Below are 11,432 nucleotides of genomic sequence, written 5' to 3' on the forward strand. Positions count from 1 at the left end.
TTCACACATATGACTGTTTTTGTTTTTAAATATATTTAAGTATATAGTTGCAAAACTCTATCTTGGGGGGTGTGTGTTCATGCCTAAAATGCCGCTTTTCGTTCATGGGAGGAGTACAGTATGATGGTCCATCCAGAAGCTGTTCCCGTTGTAGGCCCACCTGTTAGGCGCAATCACTTTTGGCGTGGCCGATCTGTAGTAACGGTTCTGTCAGAATGACGAAGATGCCCCTGAACAACCGCCGTTGTGGGTGTCGGTGGAGCTTCCCCGCCACGCCAGCGAGCAAACGAGATCCGCACGCGCGTCACCTCACCTCTCTGGCATGTGGGCCCGGTCCCTTTTTTTTGTCGGTCGTGCACTTATGCTAAGGGTCACAACGCGCGTGTGAGAGAAACTACTCTTACTCCTTTCAAAAAGAAAAAAGAAAAGGAACTACTCTTGCTCCTTTCAAGAAAAAAAAAAAAACTACTCCTGCTGGTGGCTGGCTGGCTGTTAGCTTGTTGCTGAGCTCCCTTCGACTGATTCCTTTCAGACATAGAATTCTTTTATAAATAGATTTTTTAAAAATATTTTAACAATTTTTCTTCACGATTTCTTTTACGAAGGAATTCACAAGGTCATTCTCTTCAAGACAAAATTCTCTTTTTTATCATTAGAGAAAAATAAAGAAATAAGAACGAGAAAAAAAATCAGAAAATACACGAACTAAAAGAAAAATAGTTAGAAATGATCTAATGTTGGGTTTGAAAGCAACACTCAGCAAATAAAACATACGGTTTAACATACGGTAGTATTGGCTGTGTAATGTCCCATTCTAATGAATTAGAAAAAAAATCCCTTTGTAAGATCTTGATTCGACGATATAAAATATCAATGTTGAGTTCTTTTTAACAGCTAAGTTTCGTAGTCTTTTTATGAAAATTAATGTTGCGATTGTGCGATTAATGGTTCTATAGAGCTGCTTGCGGCTACAAATCAACCGTGTTCTTCGCTACATGGGTTCTACTTGTCATCTTGCATTAGCATCTACAGTATACATTACGCTATTGGCTCATATTACTTTAGTTGGTTTCCGCTCACATTTGCCATCTTAGATAGAAGTTAGTTGTGGTATACAATTTATGAGTGTTTGATAAGTTAGTTTACTATCTTAGAACGGATTATCACAGATGGATACTAAATTCTACCATAAATGAGTTTTGGTTTCGTCTTTGCAAAACTATTTGTGATATCAAGCTTGTCACAGACGGGTAAAACTTCGCTTGTATCATAGCTATACAGACGATTTTTGTTAATATCTATTTATACCTTATGACATATCACATATAATTTTTGTTAATATTTGTCTGTATCTTATAACATATTATAGATGATTTTTGTTAATATCCATTTATGTCATACACATCACAGATAATTTTTCTTAATACTCACTTGTGATAAAAAAAAATTCTTTTCACGACCATGCCACGTTGTCGCAAGTCACACAATTTTTTTATGATATACAAGCACGTGTGCTTTGTGGGCGTCGAACCTATAACATCTAGTCTCACGTGTAGCTTTCTTACCATCTCACATCTACATCATTGCTGATAGCAATAGAATATTTTATCGTTTTTTATTCTTATTGTCTGAAACTTTAAATAATTATTTAGGCATGTAAATGACTTCAAATGAAAAGATTATATACTACAAAGTTATAGATTTCGTCGAGAGCTATAATTCTCATTTTTTTTATTTAACGTAATTTGAAAAATCATAAAATATTTACCCTACAAATACATATAGTTTTTCTTATAGTTCTTTATGACTTATGACACACTACATATATTTTTTCTTAATATTCTTATAACACATCGTAAACGGATTTTTAATATCTGTATATATTTTATGACATATCACATATGTTTTTTTTTTATCTTAGACGCATCACATACGATTTTTGTTAATATGAGTTTGTGTCTTAAACATTGCCGACAGTTTTTTTTAATGTTCATCTATGTGTTATGACACATTATAGATAGTTTTTTTTTAATATTTGTCTGTGTCTTATCGTAGATGGTTTCTATCAAAAACCATCTATGATTTCTGGCACATCAAGACGGTAAGTCATGTTATAGAAATGTTTGTTTTAGCGACCGTCTTTGATACTTTGTCAGTGATAGATACTAGAAAATCATTTATGATACTTTATCTGGTTTCACCAGTTCTATAGTAATAGCTATTACGAGTAACATCACATATAAATAGTTTTTTTTTAATGCATGAACTTTTTCAGATGAAACTCTCCCATCCAAACAGACCTTAAAAATTATATAAACGAGTTGAAGGCATAAATTTGCTCTTAATATCTTTTACACTTGAAGAAAAAGAATACAAAAACAAACCTCAAAATTTGCCAGGGCACATACTAAACACATATTAATGAAACCCTTATCTTACATCTCAAAATCAAATGTTTCGACATAAGCCACGGTGTTGGTTAATATCACATATAATACAAAATCATTTTAGTTACATTTTTAATTGATAACAGAGAAGTTTTTTATAGCTTGACTGCAAATCATAGCTATAGAGCGAGAAACTATTCTAGATTCATCATCGATGTATGATATGCAGCTCGATAATTTGGAGTTGTTGGGCTTATTTTATGGGAGCACACATGCCACATTTCACACTTGTGCACCTACCAATTAGTCCAACGCCAGCGCCCACTTCACTTCCTACCGTGCCCAAGTCCCGGTCATATTTTCCGTCGGTGCCCAGTGCCGACACCCAGCTCTCACTGCCACGCGGGACCTACCCGAGCCAGCTCACCCTTCTTCCACCTCCCGCCTCACTCGGCATTAAAACTACGATTTGCCATCGAATAACTACTGATTCTACAATCCACCATCGAATAACTTATGTTTACTTTTATACCATCGAATAAATGTTTCAGTTCCTTATATGCCATCGGCTTCCGATACTACCCTCCGTTACTGTTCATGAACAGTATGAACAGTACCCGAGAATAAAAAAAATCACAAAAAATATGTCGATTTTTGTGCACGCTTTATAATTCATAATCAACCCGTTTTAACTGTATTCACCTAAAAATACTGTATAGAATTCAAACTAAAATTCTTCAAAATGTACTACTTTTGTAACTTCTTGCAATTTTTAAGCCTCATAAAAATTTACAAAAAATCTGAGAAAATTTACTAATATTCCTCTAATATGATGTAATAATTTCTAAAATTATCTCCCGCGATGAAAAAATTAGTTCTTTGTAATGCACAGTATTACAAAAGTAGCTCATTTTGAGAAATTTTAATTTAAATTTTATACAGTATTTTTAGGTGAATACAGTTAAAACGGGTTGATTATGAATTATAAAGCGTGCACAAAAATCGACATATTTTTTGTGACTTTTTTTATTCTCGGGTACTGTTCATACTGTTCATGAACAGTAACGGAGGGTAGTATCGGAAGCCGATGGCATATAAGGAACTGAAACATTTATTCGATGGTATAAAAGTAAACATAAGTTATTCGATGGTGGATTATAGAATCAGTAGTTATTCGATGGCAAATCGTAGATTCTCTCTTAAAACTAACCCGATCCCAGTCACCAAACGTACGCAATTAACTCAAATCAAAATCGATCCGCAGTTATAATAATCTTTTGTCAATTCTTAATCGCTTGCGTCGAAAGCGACAGCGGAACCAACTCACGTTGCAGTCTCCACTCCATTGGTGCGGTGCCCTGTCCTTTTCAACCCCCTCCCCTTCACATAGTTAAGCACTGCCCCTGACACCACGACTACTAGTAGCGGCAGCACGCACTCTCTTGCAGCGCGGGATGCGGTGCTGATCCGTGCCCTGCTCGGATCTTGGGAGTAGTGCCGGCTGCTGCCCACGGCCCGTCCGGTTCTTGGCGGAACTGCGTTGCGTGCGCCATGGAGGGCGACGCGGATGCCGTGGTGAGTTCGGGGGAGACGAGGCGCCTCCTCCCGGATCTCAGCTGCATTTCGTGGTGGGGTGGATCTTGGGAGGAAAAGACTGGATTTTATGAGGTGATGTGCTGTGTGTGCAGAAGTCGGGGAGGCGCGGGGGCGGGCAGGTGTGCCAGATCTGCGGCGACGGCGTGGGCACCACGGCGGAGGGGGACATCTTCGCGGCCTGCGACGTCTGCGGGTTCCCGGTGTGCCGGCCCTGCTACGAGTACGAGCGCAAGGACGGCACGCAGGCGTGCCCGCAGTGCAAGACCAAGTACAAGCGCCACAAGGGTAATTGCAGCCTCTTCTCCGTTCCCATTTATTTGATCTAGCTGCCTCTGATCCCAATTTCGGAACGGCAAGGAAAGTTTGGATCTTTGATCAAGAACAACCAAAATGGGGATTCTTTCTATTTCTGGTGGATCTCATAGCACTTTTGTCAATAAGGGCATATTGGCTCTATTGTTATTGTTGGATCTTTTTATCTGAATTCTGTTGAATTGTAGTTACGGAGAGTTGAGAAAAATAGTAACTGGAGTTGTTACATGATGTCACATTCTAGACGATTGAAATGTTTTGTTATGCCTTTGCTGAACTGTCTATGAATCCTTCAGGGAGCCCACCTATCCGCGGGGAAGAAGGCGATGACACTGATGCTGATGATGCCAGTGACTTCAACTACCCTGCACCTGGTAATGAGGACCAGAAGCAAAAGATTGCTGATAGGATGCGCAGCTGGCGCATGAACGCTGGGGGCAGCGGGGATGTTGGCCGCCCCAAGTATGACAGTGGCGAGATCGGGCTCTCCAAGTATGACAGTGGTGAGATCCCTCGGGGATACATCCCTTCGGTCACTAACAGCCAGGTTGGTGCCACGAGTTATAAATACATTGTGCTAAAAATACTTCGGATATGCGATAATGCTTACTTTCTTGAATTGGATTTTGCAGATCTCGGGAGAAATTCCTGGAGCTTCCCCTGACCATCATATGATGTCCCCTACTGGGAACATTGGCAAGCGTGCTCCGTTTCCCTATGTGAACAATTCACGTATGTTTATTTTTCGACATGATCTCTCATGTTTCAGTTTGTAGCACCTGTTTGATGTGAATATCTAATGATTTTTTTCTTGCTCCTTGCCAGCAAATCCGTCAAGGGAGTTCTCAGGTAGTATTGGGAATGTTGCCTGGAAAGAGAGAGTTGATGGCTGGAAAATGAAGCAGGATAAGGGCACAATTCCCATGACTAATGGCACAAGCATTGCTCCCTCTGAAGGTCGGGGAGTTGGTGACATTGATGCCTCTACTGATTACAACATGGAAGATGCCTTACTGTGAGTTCCAACAACCTCCTTTAACACACTCATCTTTTACAGGATCATATGCTGTTTGTCAGTAAATGGGTTTTATGTTCAATTTGAGATAGTTGCACCATGTAGATGAGTTTAGGAGTTAGAGTTGCCTTCATGTTAAAAAATTAATGACATACTTAACTGTTTTTGGAAGATCACACATTTTGTTCTGTTATCAAGATCGTACACCCCATTGAATTGAGGGTTACCCTAAAAAGGGGAATAATCTATCTTAAAACTGTGAATGTACATACTTTTAATTAAAATTACAAATCTGTTATGCTAGGAAGCAGCATAAAAATGGGCATTTATTTTAGTGCTCGTCTTCTCAGTAAAATGTCTAGAGAATAAATTATCCAACCATTTCTTACCATGCGTTATTGTGGCATCTCTTGCAACATTAATTTTATGCCATCTGAATTACAGGAACGATGAAACTCGCCAGCCTCTTTCTAGAAAAGTTCCGCTTCCTTCATCGAGAATAAATCCCTACAGAATGGTCATTGTGCTGCGATTGATTGTTCTAAGCATCTTCCTGCACTACCGTATCACAAATCCTGTGCGTAATGCATTCCCATTGTGGCTTTTATCTGTTATATGTGAGATTTGGTTTGCTATTTCCTGGATATTGGATCAGTTCCCGAAATGGTTTCCAATCAATCGTGAGACCTACCTTGATAGGTTGGCTTTAAGGTGACCTCTTTCTCAGTTCTGTAATACTTAGTGCAAACACAAATGTAATTTATACATATTACTGATGTTGTTAGGATTCCATTTCCACTAACAGGTATGACCGGGAAGGTGAGCCATCTCAGTTGGCTGCTGTTGACATTTTTGTCAGTACAGTCGACCCCATGAAGGAACCTCCTCTTGTCACTGCCAATACTGTTCTATCTATTCTTGCTGTGGATTACCCTGTGGATAAAGTCTCTTGTTATGTATCTGATGATGGAGCTGCAATGCTAACTTTTGATGCACTGGCTGAGACATCAGAGTTTGCTAGAAAATGGGTACCGTTTGTTAAGAAGTATAACATTGAACCCAGAGCCCCCGAGTGGTACTTTTCCCAGAAAATTGATTACTTGAAAGACAAGGTCCAACCTTCATTTGTTAAAGACCGCCGAGCCATGAAGGTTTGTCTGCTTTCACACATCTAAATATCGATTTTTCTGTCTTGTGATCCAATGCATCTTACCAAAAATTCGTTGCAGAGAGAATATGAAGAATTTAAAGTTAGGGTAAATGGCCTTGTTGCTAAGGCACAGAAAGTCCCTGAGGAAGGATGGATTATGCAAGATGGCACACCATGGCCAGGAAACAACACCAGGGACCATCCTGGAATGATTCAGGTTAGCATATTTCCAATACAGACTGAAATTGCTATCACTTAGTTGACAGCTGGACATGTTTCGATAGTAGCTGTTTTCACATTTTTGCTCTTTAAAGGTCATTTGTTTGCTAACTCCTCTTTATGAACATACTCAGGTTTTCCTTGGTCACAGTGGTGGCCTTGATACCGAGGGCAATGAGCTCCCCCGTTTGGTCTATGTTTCTCGTGAGAAGCGTCCTGGATTCCAACACCACAAGAAAGCTGGTGCCATGAATGCTCTTGTGAGTAGTTAAACATTAATAACAAGTCAAAGTTACCAAGTTTACTTCCACATGCTGAAGTTACCAAGTTTACTTCCACATGCTGGTTTTAATGGCAGCTTTCTGTTCTCCACAGGTTCGTGTCTCAGCTGTTCTTACTAATGGACAATACATGCTGAATCTTGATTGTGATCACTACATCAACAACAGTAAGGCTCTCAGGGAAGCTATGTGCTTCCTTATGGATCCTAACCTTGGAAGGAGTGTCTGCTATGTTCAGTTCCCACAAAGGTTCGATGGTATTGATAGGAATGATCGATATGCAAACAGGAACACTGTCTTTTTCGATGTAAGCCAATCCTATTATAAGATTCTCCATTATCTGAATTATCTTGTGTTAAGTAATTATAGCTTAACAAACAATATTAAGACTACTGGATGCACTAGTTGTAAAATTCCTAAGTAAATATTTTTTGGGGGTATTACTGTTTGCTGCAGATTAACTTGAGGGGCCTTGATGGCATTCAAGGACCAGTTTATGTGGGAACTGGTTGTGTTTTCAACAGGACAGCTCTATATGGTTATGAACCTCCAATTAAGCAAAAGAAGAAGGGTGGTTTCTTGTCATCTCTATGTGGTGGCAGGAAGAAGACAAGCAAATCAAAGAAGAGCTCAGAAAAGAAAAAGTCACAGAAGCACGTGGACAGTTCTGTGCCAGTATTCAATCTTGAAGATATAGAAGAGGGTGTTGAAGGTACCATCTCTATGTTCTCGCATCTTCATGAATAGCACTAGGGTTTAAGTGCTTAGAGGTGTACCTTTTCTTTTGTCGTATGCAGTTGTTATTGTATATTTTTTTGGGGTTGTGACCAACATGAATGTTGACATGTTTTTAATATGGCAGGTGCTGGATTTGATGATGAAAAATCACTTCTTATGTCTCAAATGAGCTTGGAGAAGAGATTTGGCCAATCGGCAGCTTTTGTTGCCTCCACTCTGATGGAGTATGGCGGTGTTCCTCAGTCTGCAACTCCAGAATCTCTTTTGAAAGAAGCTATCCATGTCATAAGTTGCGGCTACGAGGACAAGAGTGAATGGGGATCTGAGGTAACATAACAATTCTCACATCAACACTGTTTGAGATTTGCTAACCATATGTTAAAGTTGGCATGTAGAGGCTGGGATAGCTTTTATTCCATTATCTTTTTTTTAAAAGTTGACATGAGTAAGGCCAGTTCTTGGTTAACTGTAACGAAGTTGTTCTGAATCGCAGATTGGGTGGATCTATGGTTCTGTGACAGAAGATATTCTTACTGGATTCAAGATGCATGCACGAGGCTGGCGGTCAATTTACTGCATGCCTAAGCGGCCAGCTTTCAAGGGATCTGCTCCCATCAATCTTTCAGATCGTCTGAACCAAGTCCTCCGGTGGGCTCTTGGTTCTGTGGAAATTCTTTTCAGCCGGCATTGCCCATTATGGTACGGCTATGGAGGACGACTTAAGTTCCTGGAGAGATTTGCTTACATCAACACCACCATTTACCCACTCACTTCGATCCCGCTTCTCATATATTGTGTTCTACCTGCCATCTGTCTGCTCACCGGGAAGTTCATCATCCCAAAGGTATGCACGGGTTGCATTTTAATGTTCTAAATTACAAAGAGCATGAAACAGCAATGCTGACTGAATCTATTTTGGAATGCAGATTAGCAACTTAGCTAGTATTTGGTTCATCTCTCTCTTTATTTCAATTTTCGCCACTGGTATCCTTGAGATGAGGTGGAGTGGTGTCGGCATTGACGAGTGGTGGAGGAATGAACAATTCTGGGTTATTGGAGGTATCTCTGCCCATCTTTTCGCTGTCGTCCAGGGTCTTCTCAAGGTGCTTGCCGGTATCGACACCAACTTCACTGTCACCTCAAAGGCCTCTGATGAAGATGGTGACTTTGCGGAGCTCTACATGTTCAAGTGGACGACGCTTCTCATCCCGCCAACAACCATTTTGATCATTAACCTGGTCGGTGTTGTTGCTGGTATCTCATATGCGATCAACAGTGGTTACCAATCATGGGGCCCGCTCTTTGGCAAGCTCTTCTTTGCCTTCTGGGTGATTGTTCACTTGTACCCATTCCTCAAGGGTCTCATGGGTCGGCAAAACCGGACCCCAACCATTGTTGTCGTCTGGGCAATCCTCCTGGCTTCGATCTTTTCCTTGCTGTGGGTTCGCATCGACCCGTTCACCACCCGCGTCACTGGCCCAAATACCCAAACATGTGGCATCAACTGCTAGGAAAGTGGGAGATTGTAGAAACAGAGAGATACCAAGAATTGTGTTTTTGAGAATACAAAAGTGCCATTGCCACCAAATGTCTGTTAAGTTGTAAGAGGTGGTTTTATTTACAGCTACGTACAGACCAGTGGATATTGTTTATCAGAAGGTTACTTTTGTTGATATGCATTCTTTTGTTGATAAGTTATACTACTTTGTGGAGAGTGGATGACAAAGACAAGTTTTGTATGTCGTGAAGGACAAAAAATAATAATAATAAGTTAGTTTGCATTCTTTCAAATTTCGTCAACTTTTCTTGTTTCTTGGCTGAATGTATGTTAGAGAATTTTAGATTGATGGTTCTTTATTTATATAATCAATCTGGTGCTCAAGCTTCACCAAATTGATTGAATTGACTTGAGTAATAATTGTTGCTGTGTATACTAATGGGCTGCTGAAAAGTTCAAAGGACAGCAGTGTATTGCGCAGTAATGAGACACTAACTGGAAGAAGCAGATTCATATTTTTCTTTCCTCAGATAAGAGCCTTATGTGTCACGAATACCAACACCAAATGATTGAACTTTTGAAATGTACAAAGGAAACTTTGCTTGTCCGGGAAATCAAAACAATGAACAACCTTTAAAGATAATGCAAATGAAAACAGCAAGAAATAGCAGCAATATTTATCACTCTAGTATATCTAGTCCTGCGCCTTTGTCGGTAGTCTTTTGCACCCTCAAAGCTTAGAATTCTAGCCTTGTTTCGACATAATAGTTGTCTGAACAACATAGACCATATAAATGCAATGACAACACAGACGGACGAACAGAATAGTGGATAATCTGTCTAACACCTAGCAAGTAGGGATGGCAATGGGTGGGTAGGGTGCGGGCGGAGCAAACCTACGCCCTACCCACCACCCGAACCTTGTTACCCTATCCATGTCTGAAGTGACTAGCGAGCTAAATTTTTGTGCTCGTGTCCATACACATCGGGCACCCGATACCCATGGGTTTGCTTGTGGGTTTTTTCTGAGCAGCAAAAATACCATCCTACAAATCATTTGAATGATCTAATCTCAGCCATATCGTCGACAAGTAGTAAAAACTAACAACCAAAACACAAGAAACAATACAACTCAACTACTCAAGTCTCCAGACTCCAACAATGGATTATTACAATACTAGTTCAAGTTCATGTATGAAAAGTATGAAACATTAAGCGGTCAAGGGATCTGGGTGGGGTGACGACTGACGAGTGGAGGAAATTAGGATTAGTTTGTTAAAGAATGTATGTATGGTAGTTGGATAGATTGATTGTTGGGATATGAGATGTGGTATTTGGCCTTAGAATGTAGGCTAATAGTCGATCTATGGGCAATGTACAAACCCATACCCTACCCACTCTCTAGCAAGGTTCAACTTACCGACTAGAGCTTGGTTACCGAGCTCCGACCGTAATCGAAAAGTCACGATTACCGTGGTAACCGGTCAAAATTTCAAAAAAATTCGTACAAAATTCATTTGAGAGAATTTAAAATTTGGGGAAAAAATCGCGATTTTAGTCGTTCGGTAACCGGTCGAATTGGACCGCTTACCAAGCGGTTTTTTGCGATTTATCGAGCGGTTTTCTCGAATTTTCCACATTGTTGTTAACTGCTCGATTTTGTCAATTTATCGAGCGGTTTTCTCGATTTTCAGTGAAGTTCAACAAAAAACCCAAAAATCATCTCAATCTTGTAAAACCAATAACTAATTCATTTGAGCTTCAAATGAAGTGAAACAAATTTTGTTAGTTTCCTTGTAACATGATCTACATGATAAAAGTATTTATACTCATAAAAAAAGTTCAAAATTTTCTGTGAGAAAATGTATTTGTTAAACCAAGTTAAATGCATAGTTTACTCTTTGCTAATCCAAAAATCATGAAAATAATTTTGTTAGTCTTCTTATATGATCCTATGTCTTTTAAAAATACATGAACTCATGAATTAGTTATTGTAACATGCAGGATTGTGTAAATGTGTTGCGACTAGATTAATTCATAACTAACCCATCACACCTCAAAAATTAGTGAAACCACTTTTATTAGTTTATTTGTACTATTATTTACGTAGGAAAAATAATAGTAGAAATGAAAAAGTTAATTACAGTGCTGTTTCTTAACATATTCACTTTATGCTTGTGAACTTTGTAAAAATTATAGAGAAATTAATAAAACTCTAAATAAAGTGAAATCAATT

At 39.4% G+C, this 11,432-nt stretch overlaps 1 protein-coding gene across 1 annotated transcript; it reads left to right on the forward strand.

The window, feature by feature from the left end:
• Nucleotides 1-3,639: 3,639 nt before the first annotated feature.
• Nucleotides 3,640-9,482, forward strand: LOC133892368 (probable cellulose synthase A catalytic subunit 8 [UDP-forming]). The gene is made up of 14 exons (XM_062333089.1): nucleotides 3,640-3,962; nucleotides 4,076-4,268; nucleotides 4,592-4,842; nucleotides 4,928-5,027; nucleotides 5,121-5,310; nucleotides 5,755-6,021; nucleotides 6,116-6,461; nucleotides 6,540-6,677; nucleotides 6,814-6,939; nucleotides 7,055-7,267; nucleotides 7,417-7,672; nucleotides 7,823-8,025; nucleotides 8,192-8,542; nucleotides 8,625-9,482. The coding sequence occupies exons 1-14, from the start codon at nucleotides 3,939-3,941 to the stop codon at nucleotides 9,207-9,209; spliced, it is 3,243 nt and encodes a 1,080-aa protein (XP_062189073.1). The 5' UTR covers nucleotides 3,640-3,938; the 3' UTR covers nucleotides 9,210-9,482.
• Nucleotides 9,483-11,432: the final 1,950 nt, after the last annotated feature.

Source organism: Phragmites australis, chromosome 15, assembly GCF_958298935.1.
Source record: "Phragmites australis chromosome 15, lpPhrAust1.1, whole genome shotgun sequence".
In the NCBI taxonomy this organism is placed as follows: Eukaryota; Viridiplantae; Streptophyta; class Magnoliopsida; order Poales; family Poaceae; genus Phragmites; species Phragmites australis.